At 33.1% G+C, this 17191-nt stretch overlaps 2 protein-coding genes across 12 annotated transcripts; one reads left to right on the forward strand and one right to left on the reverse strand.

Annotated features, from left to right (window-relative positions):
- Positions 1–4580: 4580 nt before the first annotated feature.
- On the forward strand, positions 4581–11581 carry LOC131011830 (ubinuclein-1-like). 11 transcript variants are annotated; one of them, XM_057939697.1, is made up of 12 exons: positions 4581–5149; positions 5606–5704; positions 5807–5883; positions 6614–7142; positions 7765–7888; positions 7962–8071; positions 8203–8289; positions 8724–8864; positions 9091–9222; positions 9309–9356; positions 9949–10050; positions 10839–11581. In XM_057939697.1, the coding sequence occupies exons 1-12, from the start codon at positions 4790–4792 to the stop codon at positions 11304–11306; spliced, it is 2277 nt and encodes a 758-aa protein (XP_057795680.1). In that variant the 5' UTR covers positions 4581–4789; the 3' UTR covers positions 11307–11581. The 11 variants fall into 11 exon arrangements, with proteins under 11 accessions (XP_057795680.1, XP_057795683.1, XP_057795681.1 ...); XM_057939700.1 differs by having other exon boundaries at positions 7765–7864; positions 8724–8849; XM_057939698.1 differs by having other exon boundaries at positions 4591–5149; positions 8724–8849.
- Positions 11582–12491: 910 nt separating this feature from the next.
- On the reverse strand, positions 12492–13476 carry LOC131009638 (uncharacterized). The gene is made up of 3 exons (XM_057937051.1): positions 13472–13476; positions 12765–12966; positions 12492–12688 (listed from the first exon to the last, which is right to left on the reverse strand). Exons 1-3 carry the CDS (start codon positions 13474–13476, stop codon positions 12533–12535), a joined length of 363 nt encoding a protein of 120 aa, XP_057793034.1. The 3' UTR covers positions 12492–12532.
- Positions 13477–17191: the final 3715 nt, after the last annotated feature.

A 17191-nucleotide genomic window follows, 5' to 3' on the forward strand; every position in this document is an offset into this window, starting at 1 on the left:
CACAACCAAGATTATTCATAGTTGTGAATTCTAACTTTAGAACTCGCAATCAAATTCATAACTAGTAATAGTATTGATTGTGAATTATAGAACAACTTCTCAGAACATTAAAATTAAAATTCACAACCAAGAGTATTCATAGTTGTGAATTCTAATTTTAGAACTCAAATTCACAACTAGTAATAATTTTAGTTGCGAATTTTAGAACAACTTCTCAGAACACGAGGAGTTGACAATTCAACACGGAGGCAACAACATAATGGGGAGTCAGAATCTGAGGCGGTGGTCCGATGGTGTGAATTTTTGCGATGTCGGGTGACAGATCTTTAAATAGGTGAGATTTCACAACAGCATGATCACGACTTTGATTCCCAAGACGGCATGGTGGCAGTGGTGCAATGGACACCCAACAATGATCTAGCAGCGACAGATTTAATGAATAATGATAAGAAATGGTGAATGTGAAGGTAGTTTAAAAAGAATAATTTTTTTAAGTTCTTTATCTGAAGGATAATGTGGTAAGTATGACTAATTTTTAAGGTTTTTTTTTTGTTAGTGTGACGGTTTTATTGCAAACAATTTTCAATATTCAATATTATGTAGTAAACAACGTCATAACATGAATATTATGTAGCAAACTAATCCACGTAAACTCCAACCCAATAATTCAGCGACCGAAAAAAAAAATTAAGAGATGAAATTGCAAAAATTGAAAATGTGGTGATTTAATTCGCCACACTTTAAAAGTCATATTAAACTTGCAATCTATAACTTGTTCATGATTTTATTTGCCAAAATTTCAATTAATTTATATAAACTTTAAACTTTTTGAAATTTGACTTGAATTAAAATTTCGGCCACATTTAATTCTACATTGACGCCCGAATTTTTTAGGTGGCATTTTTATATGAATTGTTGGTCAATTATTACATATATACTTTGCAATTTTTGGAATTTGACCCAAATTTAAACTAACATTTTTTTTTCATCTTCTTTATTTTTGGCTTACCTTTTCAACTCTTTCTTTTCTTCCATTCTTCTTCTTCTTCTTTTTTATTTTTTTATTTTTTATAATTTCATTAATTTTCTTATTTACTCTTCTCTATTACACCAACAAGAGAATATAGATAATGCTTCACAAACTAGGTCACTGAAACTAGAGTTGTAAATGAATCAAATAGTTTTGCTCGATTCAAAATTTGGATATTCATATTTAAAATTATTTGATTTGTATTTAGTTACAAATATTTGACTCGATTTGATTAAAATTCAAATATGATATTCGATTCGATATTTACATAATATATATATATATATATATATATTATTTACATGAATATATTGAATATATCTAATTTTCAGTCACCACAAATCTACAAATCATCAACAATTATATATATATATATATATATATATATATATATATAAACACTTTTTCTCCACTCAACTAATAAATAATACACTTTGTGAGCCCCTTTCTCTACTCAACCAATAAACAATATATTTTGTGGGACCCTTTCTCCACTCAACTAATAAAAATACTCTTTTTCTTAAAACCCGTATTTTTTCATATAGGCCTTGAATTCAAGGACGGAGGGAGTATATATATATATATATATATATATATATATATATATATATATATAGGGGAGGGCTACAGTAAAAACACTTCTTAAAATATAAATATAAGCGTTTTTTAATGTACGAATTTTATCCAACATGGTTACGAATTGTGAAAAATAAATTTTTGCTATCTTTGGGATTCGAACCCAGGACCACGAATTCATCCAAAAGGGTTACGAATCAACCGTAGATCTTGATGATCTAAGGGCTGAAAATCATTTATATTTTATACACTTAAGAGTGTTTTTATTCTAGCCATCCCCTATATATATATATATATATATATATATATATATATGGTTAGGTTCTAGTGAGATTGCTATTTTTCGTGAGATGTGAGACTAATGAGTAAGCCAACATATAGTGATGAATAAGGTACTTCCTCCTTCCCACTTCAAATGGCCCAAAACTATAGGAGTTTTGGGTCATTTGAAGTTGGACGGAGGAAGTAATATATAGTGTTGAATAACGATGTTAAAAAAATTAGTAAATTTCCGCTTCCTCAAGAATTCGAATCCATGTAAAATTTTTCCCCCTCCACATAAATATCAGTCATAAGATATATTAAATCAATATCTACAAATCAATCTAAGATCTCATCATATATGAGGGATCTCATTGGAATCATTCCCTATATATATACATAGATATATATATATATATATATATATATATATATATTTCAGACATTACAAATCTACAAGTCATCAATTGAACATTTACATTTATTATTTGTGTGTTTATTAGGTAAATATATTGGATATAGAAATAATACATCCGCGTGGCCATTTTGAAGAAGGAAACACAATTTTTGGCCATTGATTGGAAAATTTTAAAATCTGGCCATTTTTTTACGTTTTAGGACTATTTTGCCCTTAATTAGGGTGGCTCGAATTCGGGTTTGCGTACGAGTTAGGCACACTTGGCACTATTAGTGCCAAAAGTACCAACAAAAAAAAAACTAAGTAAATTGATACTTTTGACACTAATACTATTAGTACCAATAGTGCTATGCACGAATGGTATACTAGTGGCCATATTAGTGTCAATAGTGTCATATACTTGTGCTGATACACTGTCTTGTCTTATATAGATGAGTGCGGATATACGACCATTTTGAACACTTCCCCGTAGGGTTTAGATTCTCCATTTAGGGTTTAAATTATCATTTAGGGTTTAGATTCCCATTTAGGGTTTAGATTATATATTTAGGTTTTTAGATTCTCCATTTAGGGTGTTGCACGAATGGTACTTATGGCCATATTAGTGCCATTAGTTCCATATATTCTCTCTTATGTATTGCTGCACAAATAATACATATGGTCATATTAGTGACATTAGTGTCATATACTCTCTCTTATGGTCACTAGTATCATTCGTGCATGGCATTTTGGCACTAATAGTGCCAAAAGTACTAATCTACTTGGATTTTTTTTTTCATGTTGGTACTTTTGGCACTAATAGTGACAAAAGTACCAATTTATTTAGATTTTTTTTTCCTGTTTGTACTTTTGGCACTAATAGTGTCAAGTGTGCCTAACTCGCGCACAAATCCGAATCTGATCCGCCCTAATTAAGGGCAAAACAGTCTTAAAACGTAAAAAATAACCAAAATGTGTGTTTTTTAGATTGATGGCCAAATATTGTGTTTTACTGTTCAAAATGACTATCTTAAAATGGTACTTTTGGATATATACCTATATTATTCAGAATATTATTTTACATGTTTTTCCCTTCTGATTTCGAATAGAATAGTTTCGAATCAAATAGTATGGAAAACGAATCAAATACTCGAATGGAATCGAATAATTTGAGTATTCAAAATCAAATCTAATTGTATTAGAACATTTTCATGAATATGAATCAAATATGATGATATATATTTGCTTCGATTCAATACAACCCTAACTGAAATTGCAAGGCTTATTTATTTTTCTTAACTTCTCTTATTATTTTTTTCCTTATTTTTTGAATTTGTATATTGCAATTCTAGTGACCTAAGGAGTATTATATTATTAAGGGTAAATATCATGAAAACCCTTGAACTATACCCACTTTATCAAAAATATCCTGAAACTTTTGAAATGTTCTCTAAACCCTCGAACTATCAAGTTTTTATCAAATATATTCTGCATCTATTTTTCGGTTACCAAAAACGTGATGTGACTCGTCGGATTTCACAATGTAATTTATATTCTATTTTTTTCAAAATGACATGGAAAAAACAACTTCGTTTCGTACCATATTCTATCGTGTTTATCCCTAATTCTAGGATATTAGCGTGAATTTCAAACACGATATGAGTGAATTTTAAATTTCAGAGTGGATTTTTTAAAATGATATGGTACGAACGACGTCGTTTTTGCCATTGTATTTAAAAAAAATAGAATATAAATTACATTGTGGCATCCGGCGAACCACATCACGTTTTTGGTGATCGAAAAATAGATGCGGGATATATTTGATAAAAACCTGATAGTTTGAGGGTTTAGAGAACATTTTGAAAGTTTTAGGGTATTTTTAATAAAGTGGTTATACTTCAGGGATTTTCATGATATTTACCCTATTATTAATGTTCTATTATAGGTTAAAAGAGAATAATACAAATAATAAACAAGAAAATGACCGAAAAAAAGAAAAGAAAAATGTGAAAAAGTAGAAAATGTGGTTCAAAAACAAAGAAGAAAAGGGAAAAATTCTTTTGTTAAATGGCTTCAAGAATTCGGGCCAAATTTCAAAAAATTCAAAATTTATGTATTAATTGATCAATAATTCGTGAAAAAAATGTCACATAAAAAAATTTCGACATCCACGTAAGATTAAATATGGCTGGAATTTTAATTTGGGCCAAATTACAAAAAGTTCAAATTTATATATAAAATAATGTTAATATTAAAAATTACGTGTAAAGCTAAAATTGGAGAAATATAAGAAGAGTTTGGGCGTTAACTGAAATTAGCAAAAGATGTGTGCCTTTTACAGTTCTTAGTTAATTGCTTCAACTACAGCAGTCCGCAACCGTTAAATAGGAACCAAAGAAAAGGGGAAAAATTAGACAACGCAAAATCTCCCTCTCTCTGATCAACTCCACTCCTAGGGTTTTTCCCCTAAATTTCAATTCTCCGGAAACCTAGCTCCCGCAAATTGTTGGTGGAACTCTGGATTAATGGTCGACGCCGGCGGTTCGGAATCGTGTTCCGGGTCAAAACCAATGTCCACGTGCGAATCACACGGCGACCGTCTCCGGTTCACGGTGGAGCTGCGGCCAGGAGAAACAACAATCGTTTCGTGGAAGAAGCTTCTTAAGGAGACAACTTCCAGTAAGCCCAATAAGCATGGTCCTAGAGCTGCTGGCCCGTCCTCAGCGGCCAATCAGCAGCCAGCTCCGCAGCCCCATCCCCCTCCTACGCCACCTGCATTGGCCTCTTCGGAGCAGCCGGCGGAGAATGATGTGAAGGATGCTCAAGGTCAGGCTGGGACGAACCGTCTGAGCACCGTGATTGAGAAAATCGAGCGAATGTACGCGGTATGTTTTCGTTGGATTGATGAATTTAGGCTTTTTCTTTAGTTGGGGGAGGGGGATTGGATTGGTGAATTGAGTTTCAGTGTATGGTTTTTCGGGTGCTGCTCCAAATTCATTGTAGTACAGGTTAAGATGTACATGGGATTGTCACATCTTTCTATTTTATTGCTTAATCATGACTAGACGAGCAATGAAATATTAGGATTTTTCACTCTTGTTACTCTTCCTGCGCCCGTTATTTAATGCATATGGTGGATTTAGTTTATTAATTATTAGGAACCTGTTTCCTTTCTTTTCCTTTCATGTGCATATGTGACAGATTCTTGTTGTGTACTTCAAAGAAAGGTTTACATTAGCAAATGTAACACTTTGTTACACCTAGATTATTGATTGGTGATATGGCTGTGATTCTGTATTCACTAGCACAAATAATTCATGTTATACGTGTGGAACATTTAGGGTGAAGGAACTAGTGAAGACGAAGAAGTTTTTCTTGATGATGTGCCAGATGATGACGAGTATGATACAGAGGATTCCTTTATTGACGATGCTGAGTTGGTAATTGCTGCACTTTTATCAATTATATTATATAGCTCTGCTCCCATCCTCCTCTCACCTCCGCTTTTGTTGTGCATGTTGCTTGCATTGTTGGCTGTGCAGGATGATTATTTCCAGGTTGATAACTCATCAATAAAACATGATGGGTTTTTTGTTAACCGTGGGAAGTTGGAGCGCATGTAAGTTTTCCTAAAATTTACCTTTGATGTCTTTTTATGACTATATCATAGTGTGTTATATTGCAATTGGATGATTTAGGCTTGGTTGGATATATGGTACTGTACAATACTACAATGTTACTTACTTACTGAGATCAATATACTGTCTTTCTTAGAACCCTTCCATTCTAAGACCAACCACAATACTTTTTCATATGCTGTAAACTATGGAGTTGGAGACATCAAATGAGAATCAAAATTTATTTTTATTTCACACTAATGGTTGAGGTAGAAAGTATAAACTGCTTCAGACTTCTCTTACTGACTTTTCCTGTAAGATCTGTATTATATTGAGAATAGATGAAATGATCAATTTTGAAATGCATAGGCATATTATAAAAATAACTGTTTGAGCTGTATGTGAAGCAAATGATGCTTTGTTTTCTTTTTCCTTTCCTTTTTTTTTAATCATAAGTGATGCAATGTTTTGATTACATCGAACATTGCCCTTCTATGAGAATGGATATATTTATCCCTTAGGATCTACTGTTAAGATCCTTGAGTATGTCGGTCAAGTTTATATATCCTGCATATTGATCCTTGCACACAGTGTCTGTTTTTGTTGCTGGTTTTCATTCAATTTGGGTCATCAAAATAATTGGGAACCAGCACCTTATTTCATATATATATATATTTTTTTGTCTTTTCATTTTTATTAGTTGGCTAAGGTTTTTTTCCTGTAAATGTGCAGTGAACCTACCACATCTGCTAAACAACAGCCAAGGAAAAGGAGACGTAAAGATGTGACAAAAACTCAAGGTGGGAATGAAGATGTTCAAAACCCAAATAAACACATCAAATTAGGAAATAAAGGAAGAAAATCATCATCCTCAATTGAAAGAAATACAACTAGTCAGTTCAACTTGCATAGTACAAATGTGCTAGAGGCTTCTCAAGCAGACGCAGCTGGTGGTTCAATGAAGAAGAAAACTGCAGATAATCAGATTGTGATGGATCCTACAGGATCATTAGAGCGCAAGGATGCGGACCAGCAAAAGGTCTTCCCATCACAGAATCACAATAACAAATTGAAGGACAGTAGCGAACTTCAAGATGCTTCAGCTCAGAGGCCAAGTTGTTCACCTGTAAGCAAACCTCAGTATGGAAAACTAAATAATGCTAAGGAGCTGGACCAATCTATTCAACAAAAAGATAAAAGTGGACCTGTTGAAAGATTTGACCTTAATATCCCTCCAAGCAGAGACTTGCCACAAATAGCGGTGCGTGATTCTTTGTGCTGCGCTTGTTCTTGAGTTTGTTATCTCTATTGACATAAATGTTTAAGATGATTTGTCATGTAGTAGCTGCCCATGATCATGTAATCAAATAATTTTCTAACAACTGTGACATAGACTTGATTCTTTCTAGGGAGTTACTAGTAGTTTTCTAGCATCTAATTCCTTACCCACATGATATATATGAGTATATGACTTAATCTGTAACTGTTACTTATTTAGAAATAGATAAATTCCTTACTATTGGGGACACTTAATAGCACACTGTTTTGAAGAGTTGACCTATTCTTCTTATATGGTTATGATGATTCCCTTAAATGACTGATGTTTGAAGCAGTATTGTGTATCTTCTCTCTTTTATTTATCACGAATGATGAAACCATATTCAATTCACATGTATCATCTTTTTAGCCATGTTCTATACATGCTGACTGCTAAACGCATATTCCTACTTTGTCCTTAAACTCAAATGTTCGAGTAGATATTCAGCATCTTACATCTGTTAGAGATTTATATTGGCAGTACTGATCTTCCCTATTTTTTTTTCACATTTTGTCTTTCTGCTCATCATCATCTCTGATGAGCTCTTCACACATATCTTTTTCAGAAGGTTGCCCACATTCCAAGAAAAGAAGGATCTAATGTTAGACCAAAAATTACAGTGCTCGACAAAGCCATTAGAGAGTTAGAGAAGATAGTTGCAGAATGTATTTACGAACCCTACTGCAATGGTAGTTTTCTTTCTTTTAGTGTGATATATTATGCCATTATTGCTTACTTTTTCTTGTGTGTTTGAAATAACAGCTAGACCACCTTCAACGGAGGTACAGGATCCTGATAGTTCTTCTCAGGGAGTCAAAAGGAGATTGTCACCTGAAATAAAGCAGAAGCTGTCTAAAGTTGCTAGATTAGCGGTACTTAAGATGCTATGGGTTCATCTTGATCTCCAGCACTTAATCAATTACTTTAATTGGTTTGTGCTTTCTTGAGGGTGCAGCTCTATTTCTTTGTAATGTCAAACATTTATATTTTTGGGATGCTGCAGCAAGCTAGCTATGGAAAAATACCAAAGGATGTAATCAATCGTCTGATGAGCATCTTAGGCCACTTGATGCAACTTCGGACACTGAAGGTATCTCCTGTTTGAGATTAGGAACTAACATATGAATAGGATTACTATTTTTTTTTCACTACATTCCTTCCATTTTTCCATGGTTAGTATCTTTAGTATTATTTTGGTGAGCAAACACTCTACTGTGATTAGCAGTGCTGTTACGTTTTTTCTCTCTCTCAATTTGGAATGTTTTCTTCTAGTTAGCTGTTAACCCCCCCCCCCCCCCTCTTTATCTTTCTTTATTTTCCCTCCTTAATGGTGCCTGTGTTGGGTTTGATGGACTGGGGAATGCTGTGATGGGTTGTATTTATGATTTAGTAATGACCTTCATGAACCTTATTTGTCCCTTCTTATTCTGAACTTGATTATTATATCAGCAGCTAGCTGAATGCAACATGTTGAAACATTTTGTGTTTACTATACCCAAGCTAATAAAGTATTCTTTTTATCAGAGAAATCTTAGAGTGATGGCTAATTTGGGATTGTCGGCTAGGAAAGAGAAGGATGATCGTTTGCAGAAGACAAAACAAGAAGTTGCTGAGATGGTTAGGCAGCGGGTGCAATATGTGAAATCCAAAGTATTCGTTTTACTTGTATGCTCTAATTGCAATAGTTGTGCATAGATTGTTAGCATTGAAAATTATGATTTTACCATTTAACCCATATGATAAAGCAGATAAAGTTTGCTCATAAGTGATTTTTCCTATTGGAATGCGTTATATCACACACAACCCTACCTCCACCACCATGTACCGAGGGATCTGGTGCTGAATATTGATACCAATTTTTATATTAACAGATATGTGATCTACTTTGTAGGTTCAGCAACAAACTGCTATGGATGATTTTCAAGAAATTAGTCATGAAGAAAAAGAAGCCTTGAAAAGAAAATACAGCATGGACGATGCACTGGAGAACAAGATTTGTGACTTGTATGACCTTTATGTTGAGGTAATATATCAGATTTTCATATTTCTTGATAGAGTATCCTCCTAAGTACATTTATATTTCTGCCTGCTATAACTTTTTTAATTCAGAGACTAGAAGAAGATTCAGGCCCTCCTGTGAGAAGACTTTATGAAGAGGTAATCAGCATAACGTGTATTATTCTAAACTGGAACAGGTAAAATGCATGCATTATCATATATCGGAAGTTGTAGACTGCTCCTGGATTGGATTTAGAAGAATTTCCTTGGTGAAAAATTCTTATATAAGTCAATCAAAGTATGAGGACTTTTTCCTGGTTCACTTACGGCAATGCTGCTGTGAGTACTGCCATGGGGCTATTCTTTTCTCTAACAGGGACGGAAGGAAGGTTTTCATTTTCCACAATTAGGCTTTGTTCAAGGATCTCACACATTGTAGTGTGAGATTCTATGGTAGATACTGCTGCGGCTGCCTAAGTCAGCAGGGAATGTTATACTAGCATACTAACAGAAGACCTAGCCATGTGCTTTGGGTCATTCATGATAATACTCAAGACAGGTTGAATGGATGGAGGACATGATTTCACCTATTATATTACACACACACAGGACATGATTTCTTTAATGTATTGATCCTCTTCACTCTTCTTTGTCTGATTATAGAATCAACAACTATTGTGGTTATCAAGTATCATTCAATTTCATAAGGGCTATGCAAGAGAAAATATGATGTTTGCATTTCCTGTTGCAGCTTACAGCATTATGGCCTGGTGGAGTCATGGACACTGATGGAATTAAACGTGCAATACATAAAGCAAAAGATAGAAGGAGGGCATTTGGTGGCCGACAGAGGGTATGTGTATCTTTTGCTCATTCTACTTGAATTCTTTCTGTTTTTCAAGAATGAAATCTGAAGTTTCGCTCAATGCTCTGCATACTTAGGAGACATTTGGTTTGGGTGATAACTTGATAAGGCATGATTGATAAAATTATCCAACTTAATCAAATGTTTGGTTTGCATGGATCACTCGGCCCGCACTCTAATCATCCAATTGGATGATTATTTATTACCCCAAAGGGTGGTTGATATTTAATCATCCTCCAATCCTACTGTATCCTATCAATCTCATCAAACCAAATGCCCCCTTAAACTATAAGAATGTGCTCAAATGCGTACTTGTGTATATATTGAGTCAGGACAGGAGCAATATATTCTGAACTCATATTGCACAATTTACCTGTGTTATTTGGACAACCTTTTGTGATCACTAAAATTATGTATGGGCCATGGGGATCACTATAGCAGTATGGTTTATAGTGTTATTTAATCTTGGTTGAGGTTGGGCATCAGATAAACTAATTCTTGGCATGTTTTATATGATTAGCAGTTTCCTTAATAGTCCAATAACTATTTTATAAATAGTTGATAACTATGATCGTACGCAAAGCATTTATGAGGCATTGGACTTGTGCAATCTGCCATGGCTTTTCTATAGTGTTGATGGTACTTCAATCATCCATTATTTTGTTTATGATAGTTAGGATATCTGTTGTGCCTCAAGAACTCTTGAATGTTCCTTCCAGGTTTCTGATGGAGTCTTGTACAGGTTCCTTTTATTTACCACTAAATTTTTCTTTCAGAATCAAGAAAAGGTTAAGAGGAAGAAGGTCTTAGCACAAAAATTGGAGGATACTATCCGAAGGGAAGGTAGTGTTGTTAGTCCGGCAATGCATTTTCATGAGAAAATTTTGTTGGAGTCCCGTGACCATGCTTCACCATTGCTGACTAAGCTAGTCCATAGTGCCGCTGTATCTCTACCCGAACCTTATGTACCATTTCCTGTTGCAAGTGTCCCTAATGTAGACAAGCCGAAGCAAGAGAGAGTGAAGGCTAGCCCCAACAGCAATCCAACTGATGCCGTGCCAGTGGAGGTACTACTTAAAAAGAAAGTAAAAAAGAAGCAAAATATAGATGCAGCTGAAGCTCAGCTCCGCATTGAGAAGGCTCCCGAGGCAGAGGAAAAGACCAAACACCATAAGCACATCACTGTTCCTCCTAAATTGAACCTTCAGCCAGGTGCGCAGTCTGGATCTGATAACCATAGTTGACAACGCGATGCCTCAATTAAACGGTTTTGAATCACAGATACATGTCTTAACTTTCTTGCTTAATGTTCCGTTTCCTGTTGTAGGTTATTGAAGTGTAGTTTTGTAATTATTGTTTATTGAAAATGATTCACCCTTACTAGATTAGGATTAAATTAGGTCACATTAAGAGGCGCTGACATCCACTCTGTGGTCTTTACTCCAACTATAGCTCACTGTATAGACCATTTTCATTTTAATTTTCAATACAGATATATGCTCCAAATTATTTGGATAAATTGGTTTAAATCTGTGTGAACTCTGAAGTACTTTTAATAAATTGGTTAAAAGTAGTTGCTGGATTTGTCTTGATAATTGCCCATATGTGCATGTGGGCTTCAATAGTTGTACACCAAAATTCCTACCTTCAAACATTCGCTGTGATATGTGTATGAATTAACAAGCAATATATTTACTTTGAACAAAGAATAACAAGTATGACATTGCAGGCCAAGCCTGTGGATAGATAAAGATTCTTTTGCGTATTTTAAAGCTCAGATTACTATTATTGCAATTGTCCCATAGATAGGGCCATAAATGTAATGTATTCTAATGTGATAGAATTAGGGGAGGGGCTAAAGAGAATGTAGGCTCCGAATTCTTAAATTTAGGCCCTCTATATTTAGTTGAGAAAAAAATTATAAATTAATAGTATTTGGTTAAGTAGTATCTTTATGTCAAATTGCATAATAAACATATAAAAAATTAAGTCAATAACTTAAAAAATGTTGCCCTGCTTGCAAGTTTTGAAATAAAATCATTAACAACACTTCCATCATCAATTTCTTCCAAAAAAATATTTTTATATCACCCTTCTAAGATTGGATCAATTGTTTTACTTTTTTTTAGTGCATTTTTCATATTCAAATTGATGTTTTCTAATCATATTAAGCTTAATTATAAGTTTCAAGTGCACAACTAAGCAAAGTAAAGATATAAAATACTACTCCCTCCGTCCCATAATAAGTGGCCACATTCTTTTCGGCACGGAGATTAAGAAATGGAGTGTTATGTTTTAATTGAATGGGGCCCATCAAAATTATTGAGTTAATTAAAATAATTTCTTCCTCTTTTCACTCTCTCCCTCCCTAGTTCTTCCTGCCGCCGCCACTGGACGGCCGAGCCGTCGCCGGAGGCCGGCAGCTCTGCCTCCCCTCTCTCCTTTCACCGTCGACCTCTCTCCCTCTCCCTTATCTCTCGCCTCTCCTCGCCGCGCCAAGCCGCGGCCGCGCCCCCTCCTCTGGCGACAACAACCAGAAATCACCACCACCACCACCAGCAACAACCACCAAATCACCACCACCACCACCAGCAACAACCAGAAACAACCAGAAATCCCCTCTCCTCTGCCAACAACCACCACCACCAGAAATCAAAAACCAGATCTGAAAGAGAATAGAGGGAGAGAGGGAGGACGACGACCTCAAATCGGCACACGACCGGAGAAGAAGAGAGAGGCAGCGAGCTTCGAATCCCCCAAATCAGCGCACGACCGGAGAAGAAGAGAGAGGCGGCGAGCTTCGAATCCCCCAAATCGGCGCACGACCGGAGAAGAAGAGAGAGGCGGCGAGCTTCGAATCCCCCAAATCGGCGCACGACCGGAGAAGAAGAGAGAGGCGGCGAGCTTCGAATCCCCCAAATCAGCGCACGACCGGAGAAGAAGAGAGAGGCGGCGAGCTTCGAATCCCCCAAATCGGCGCACGACCGGAGAAGAAGAGAGAGGCGGCGAGCTTCGCGAGATCTGTAACGAGAGAGAGAGAGGGAGAGAGGCGGCGACGGCCGGAGAGGCGAGAGGCGGCGGCGGCGGCGATGGGGGTGGCATCCCGCCGGAGAAGAAGAGAGGGGCGGCTGCTTATAGTGTGATAGACGATAGGTGTATATGTTGATTTTAAATATAATTTAGGGTTTAATTAGTAACTTAATTAATGATCTTAATTAAGTTAAATTATTTCCATTTTTAGAAAGTAGCCATTTATAGTGGGACAGACGAAAAAGGAAATGTGGCCACTTATTATGGGACGGAGGGAGTATAACTAAATATATAAGAATTTAGAGAGAAAAGATTGTACTTGTACCGGTAATCTCATATGAACACAAGTGTCTTGGTATGTTGACAAATTAACACGTACTCCATCCGTTCACAAAAAATAGTCTATTTTTGTCATTTTGGGATGTCCACAAAAATTAATTCATTTCAATTTTTGGAAATTATCTATCATATGGTGGACTACATTCTCCACTCACAATACAATTAATTATCATTATAAACATTACTTTTAAGTGAGCCTCTTTCTCCACTCACAATACAATAACTATTTTATTAAAACTCGTGCCGTCCACTTTTAGGACTATTTTTGGTGGATGGAGGAAGTATAATCTAAATACAAAATAAAAATGATATAAATTAAAACTATTAACAATAATTAATGAAAACAAAAAACTAAGTATAAAATATAATTGAAAATTTTAAAGGAACTACCATAATGTAGAGTCTAGACTTGAGAGATCAATAAAGAAAACTTAGAAAAGAGAAGATGAGAGATATACGTTTGATTTGACATTGACAATGTAAAAAGAGAAGAGAAGCTTGGGTATGATGGATTGAGTTTGAGAGAAAGCAATTCAAGACAAGTTAGAAAATAGAAGATGATACAGATTATAAATTTAGTTTGACAATTGATATTGTATAAAAGTCAAGCAATTCTTATTTCATAAATCTATACCTATTATAAAAGAGCTTTATTTTACAAAATTTTATTTGCCTATTATATCCCTCATATATATACTTTTTTTTAGAGAACCCTTATATATATAGTACTTAATTTAAGGTCAATTGTGTAATTTAATATATTATACATATAATATATCTATAAGTATATCATGGTTTATCCTTTATATTTTAATAGTTATTTAAGTAGTACTCCCTCCGTCCGCCAAGATTATGTCACAATTACTATATCGGGCGTCCGCCAAGATTATGTCAGTTTCCTTTTATGGCAATGGTCTCACCATCCTCTTTAATATTTTATCCTTACTAACACTCTTTATTTATAAAAAAAAACCACTCAAAATTCAATCTCAACCACTCATCTCATAAAGTGGTGGGACCCTTTCTCCACTACATCAAAATCATCACCAATTTTATTAAATCACGTGCCCAAGCAAATTGCCATAATCTTGGCGGACGGAGGGAGTAGTATCCATTAGGACTCTTCATCATATAAGTTACTCCCTCCGTCCACGAAATAAACTCCCAGTTGGGGTTCGGCACGGAGACTAAGAAAGCTGAAAAAAGTGGTGTAAAGGTGGTGTAAAAGACTAAAAGGGTAGTGTTTATGTATTGTTATTACTTTTACTAATCTTTAACTAGCAATTTGATAATAATAATAACAACAACAACAACAACAACAATAATAATAATAATAATAATAATAATAATAATAATAATAATAATAATAATAATAACAACAACAATAATAAAAATAATAATAACAATAATAATAATAATAATAATAATAATAAGAATAATAACAATAATAAGAATAATAACAATAATAACAATAATAATAATAATAATAATAATAATAATAATAATAATAATAATAATAATAAAAACAATATTAACAATAACAATAATAATAATAAGGATAATAATAATAATAATAATAATAATAATAATAATAAGGATAAGGATAATAATAATAATAATAATAATAATATAAGGATAATAATAATAATAATAATAATAAGGATAATAATAATAATACTAATAATAATAAGGATAAGGATAATAATAATAATAATAATAATAATAATAAGGATAATAATAATAATAATAATAAGGATAATAATAATAATACTAATAATAATAAGGATAAGGATAATAATAATAATAATAATAATAATAATAATAATAATAATAATAAGGATAATAATAATAATAATAATAATAATAATAATAATAATAATAATAATAATAATAATGATAATAATAATAATAATAATAATAATAATAATAATAATAATAATAATAATAATAATAATAATAATAATAACAAAAACAGCAACAATAATAATAACAACAACAACAACAACAACAACAATAATAATAATAATAATAATAATAATAATAATAATAATAATAATAATAATAATAATAATAATAATAATAATAATAATAATAATAACAACAACAATATTTAGTTTAGGGGAGACTAATTACATAATTAATGGTGAAATAAAGTGGGCCCAATAGATAAAAGTGTAGTAAATTTAAAAGCAAGGGAGGGTATAATTGCCCAAAAAGCAGAGTAGGAGTTTATTTCGTGGACAAATATTTAAGGGCAAGTAGGAGTTTATTTCGTGGACGGAGGGAGTACTATTTTTTAGTATTATATTATACTCCCTCCGTCCATGAAAGAACTTCCTAGGAGGGAGTGACACGAGTTTTAAGAAAAAATATTGTTGAGTGTATTGAGAGTAGATAAAAGGTAGTTGAGTGTATTGTGAGTGGTGAAAAGGTATTATAATTAATATTGAGAGTTGTGAAAAGTGAAAAGTAAGAGGATTATAAGTGGTGGGGTATAATCCAAAAATAGGTAGGAAGTTCTTTTGTGGACGTCCCAAAAAGGAAAGATAGAAAGTTCTTTCGTGGACGGAGGGAGTATAATTTTAATAATTTAGAATTAAAATACAAAGAATTAATAATTTTTTAGAAGTTTAATTTTGCTAGAATCTTTGGAATTAAAATTAATTATGTAAAGATGAAACCTATAAAATAAATATGAAGAAAAAATTAGGTGATGTTTAATTAAATAGAATTAAATTTTAATTTTATGAGTTCTATAACATTATAATTCTAAAAAATTAATCAATAATTGGTTCAAAATATACATTAAAATGATAAATATTGCTATAAAATAAAATAAAATATACATTTATATTCATAACAATTTATTCATTAAAATAATTTTTTTTATGTGCGAATCCACGTAATCTCTGCTAGTAACTAATAAAAGCAAAAATGGGCAAACAAAAAGCATTGTTAAAGGGAATTGATCCTAAATCAAGAGAAATTAGGAAAAGACCTTCTCCACTGAGCTATACTAGACACTTCAATATTTATATACATATGGTATTTATATGAATCTATATATTTTCAAGAGTCTAATTTTTTGAGATTATGTACAGCCGATCACTTCATATTGGGCTCGCAATTGCCCTCTAATAGAATAGATAGGTGATACATATATATATATATACTCTCTCATTTGGCATATTGTGAACGTCCGCGTTTTAATAAAATTCAAGTGAAGTTATTAATGAAATAAAAATTTCACTTTAAATATAAGTAAAATTATATAGATTTTAATTCTATAAACACAAAAATTTGGGTACAATCGGTTGTATTGTACAATCAAATTGCACCCTAGCCTGCATCCTGACCCGAACCCGTATCATAACCCAAATCGTGTAAATGTTAATATTCGGTTATACAAATGACATTGCCTATAATTGACACTATTCAATTATACAAACTAGTATTTGCCCCCGTGCGATGCACGGAAATAATTTTGTATATATGTTATAAATATTAAATTAATTATAATAGTTATAAATATTTAAGTAAATATAAATATATAAACTTGTTTATAAATAAAATATTTGTATATGATAAAATGTGTAGTTTTCACAATAGTTACGAAGTTTACCATATTTTATATTTTGTGGAGTATTTTCATATAAATATTTTTTTTTAACTTGGGGGAGTTGGGGAGGGGGAGTAGTAGGGTTCGAACCGGGACCTCACTGTTCACACACAGGAGGTCGCACTGCTTGGTGTCCCCAAT

Source organism: Salvia miltiorrhiza, chromosome 2 (assembly GCF_028751815.1).
Source record: "Salvia miltiorrhiza cultivar Shanhuang (shh) chromosome 2, IMPLAD_Smil_shh, whole genome shotgun sequence".
Classification (NCBI taxonomy): Eukaryota; Viridiplantae; Streptophyta; class Magnoliopsida; order Lamiales; family Lamiaceae; genus Salvia; species Salvia miltiorrhiza.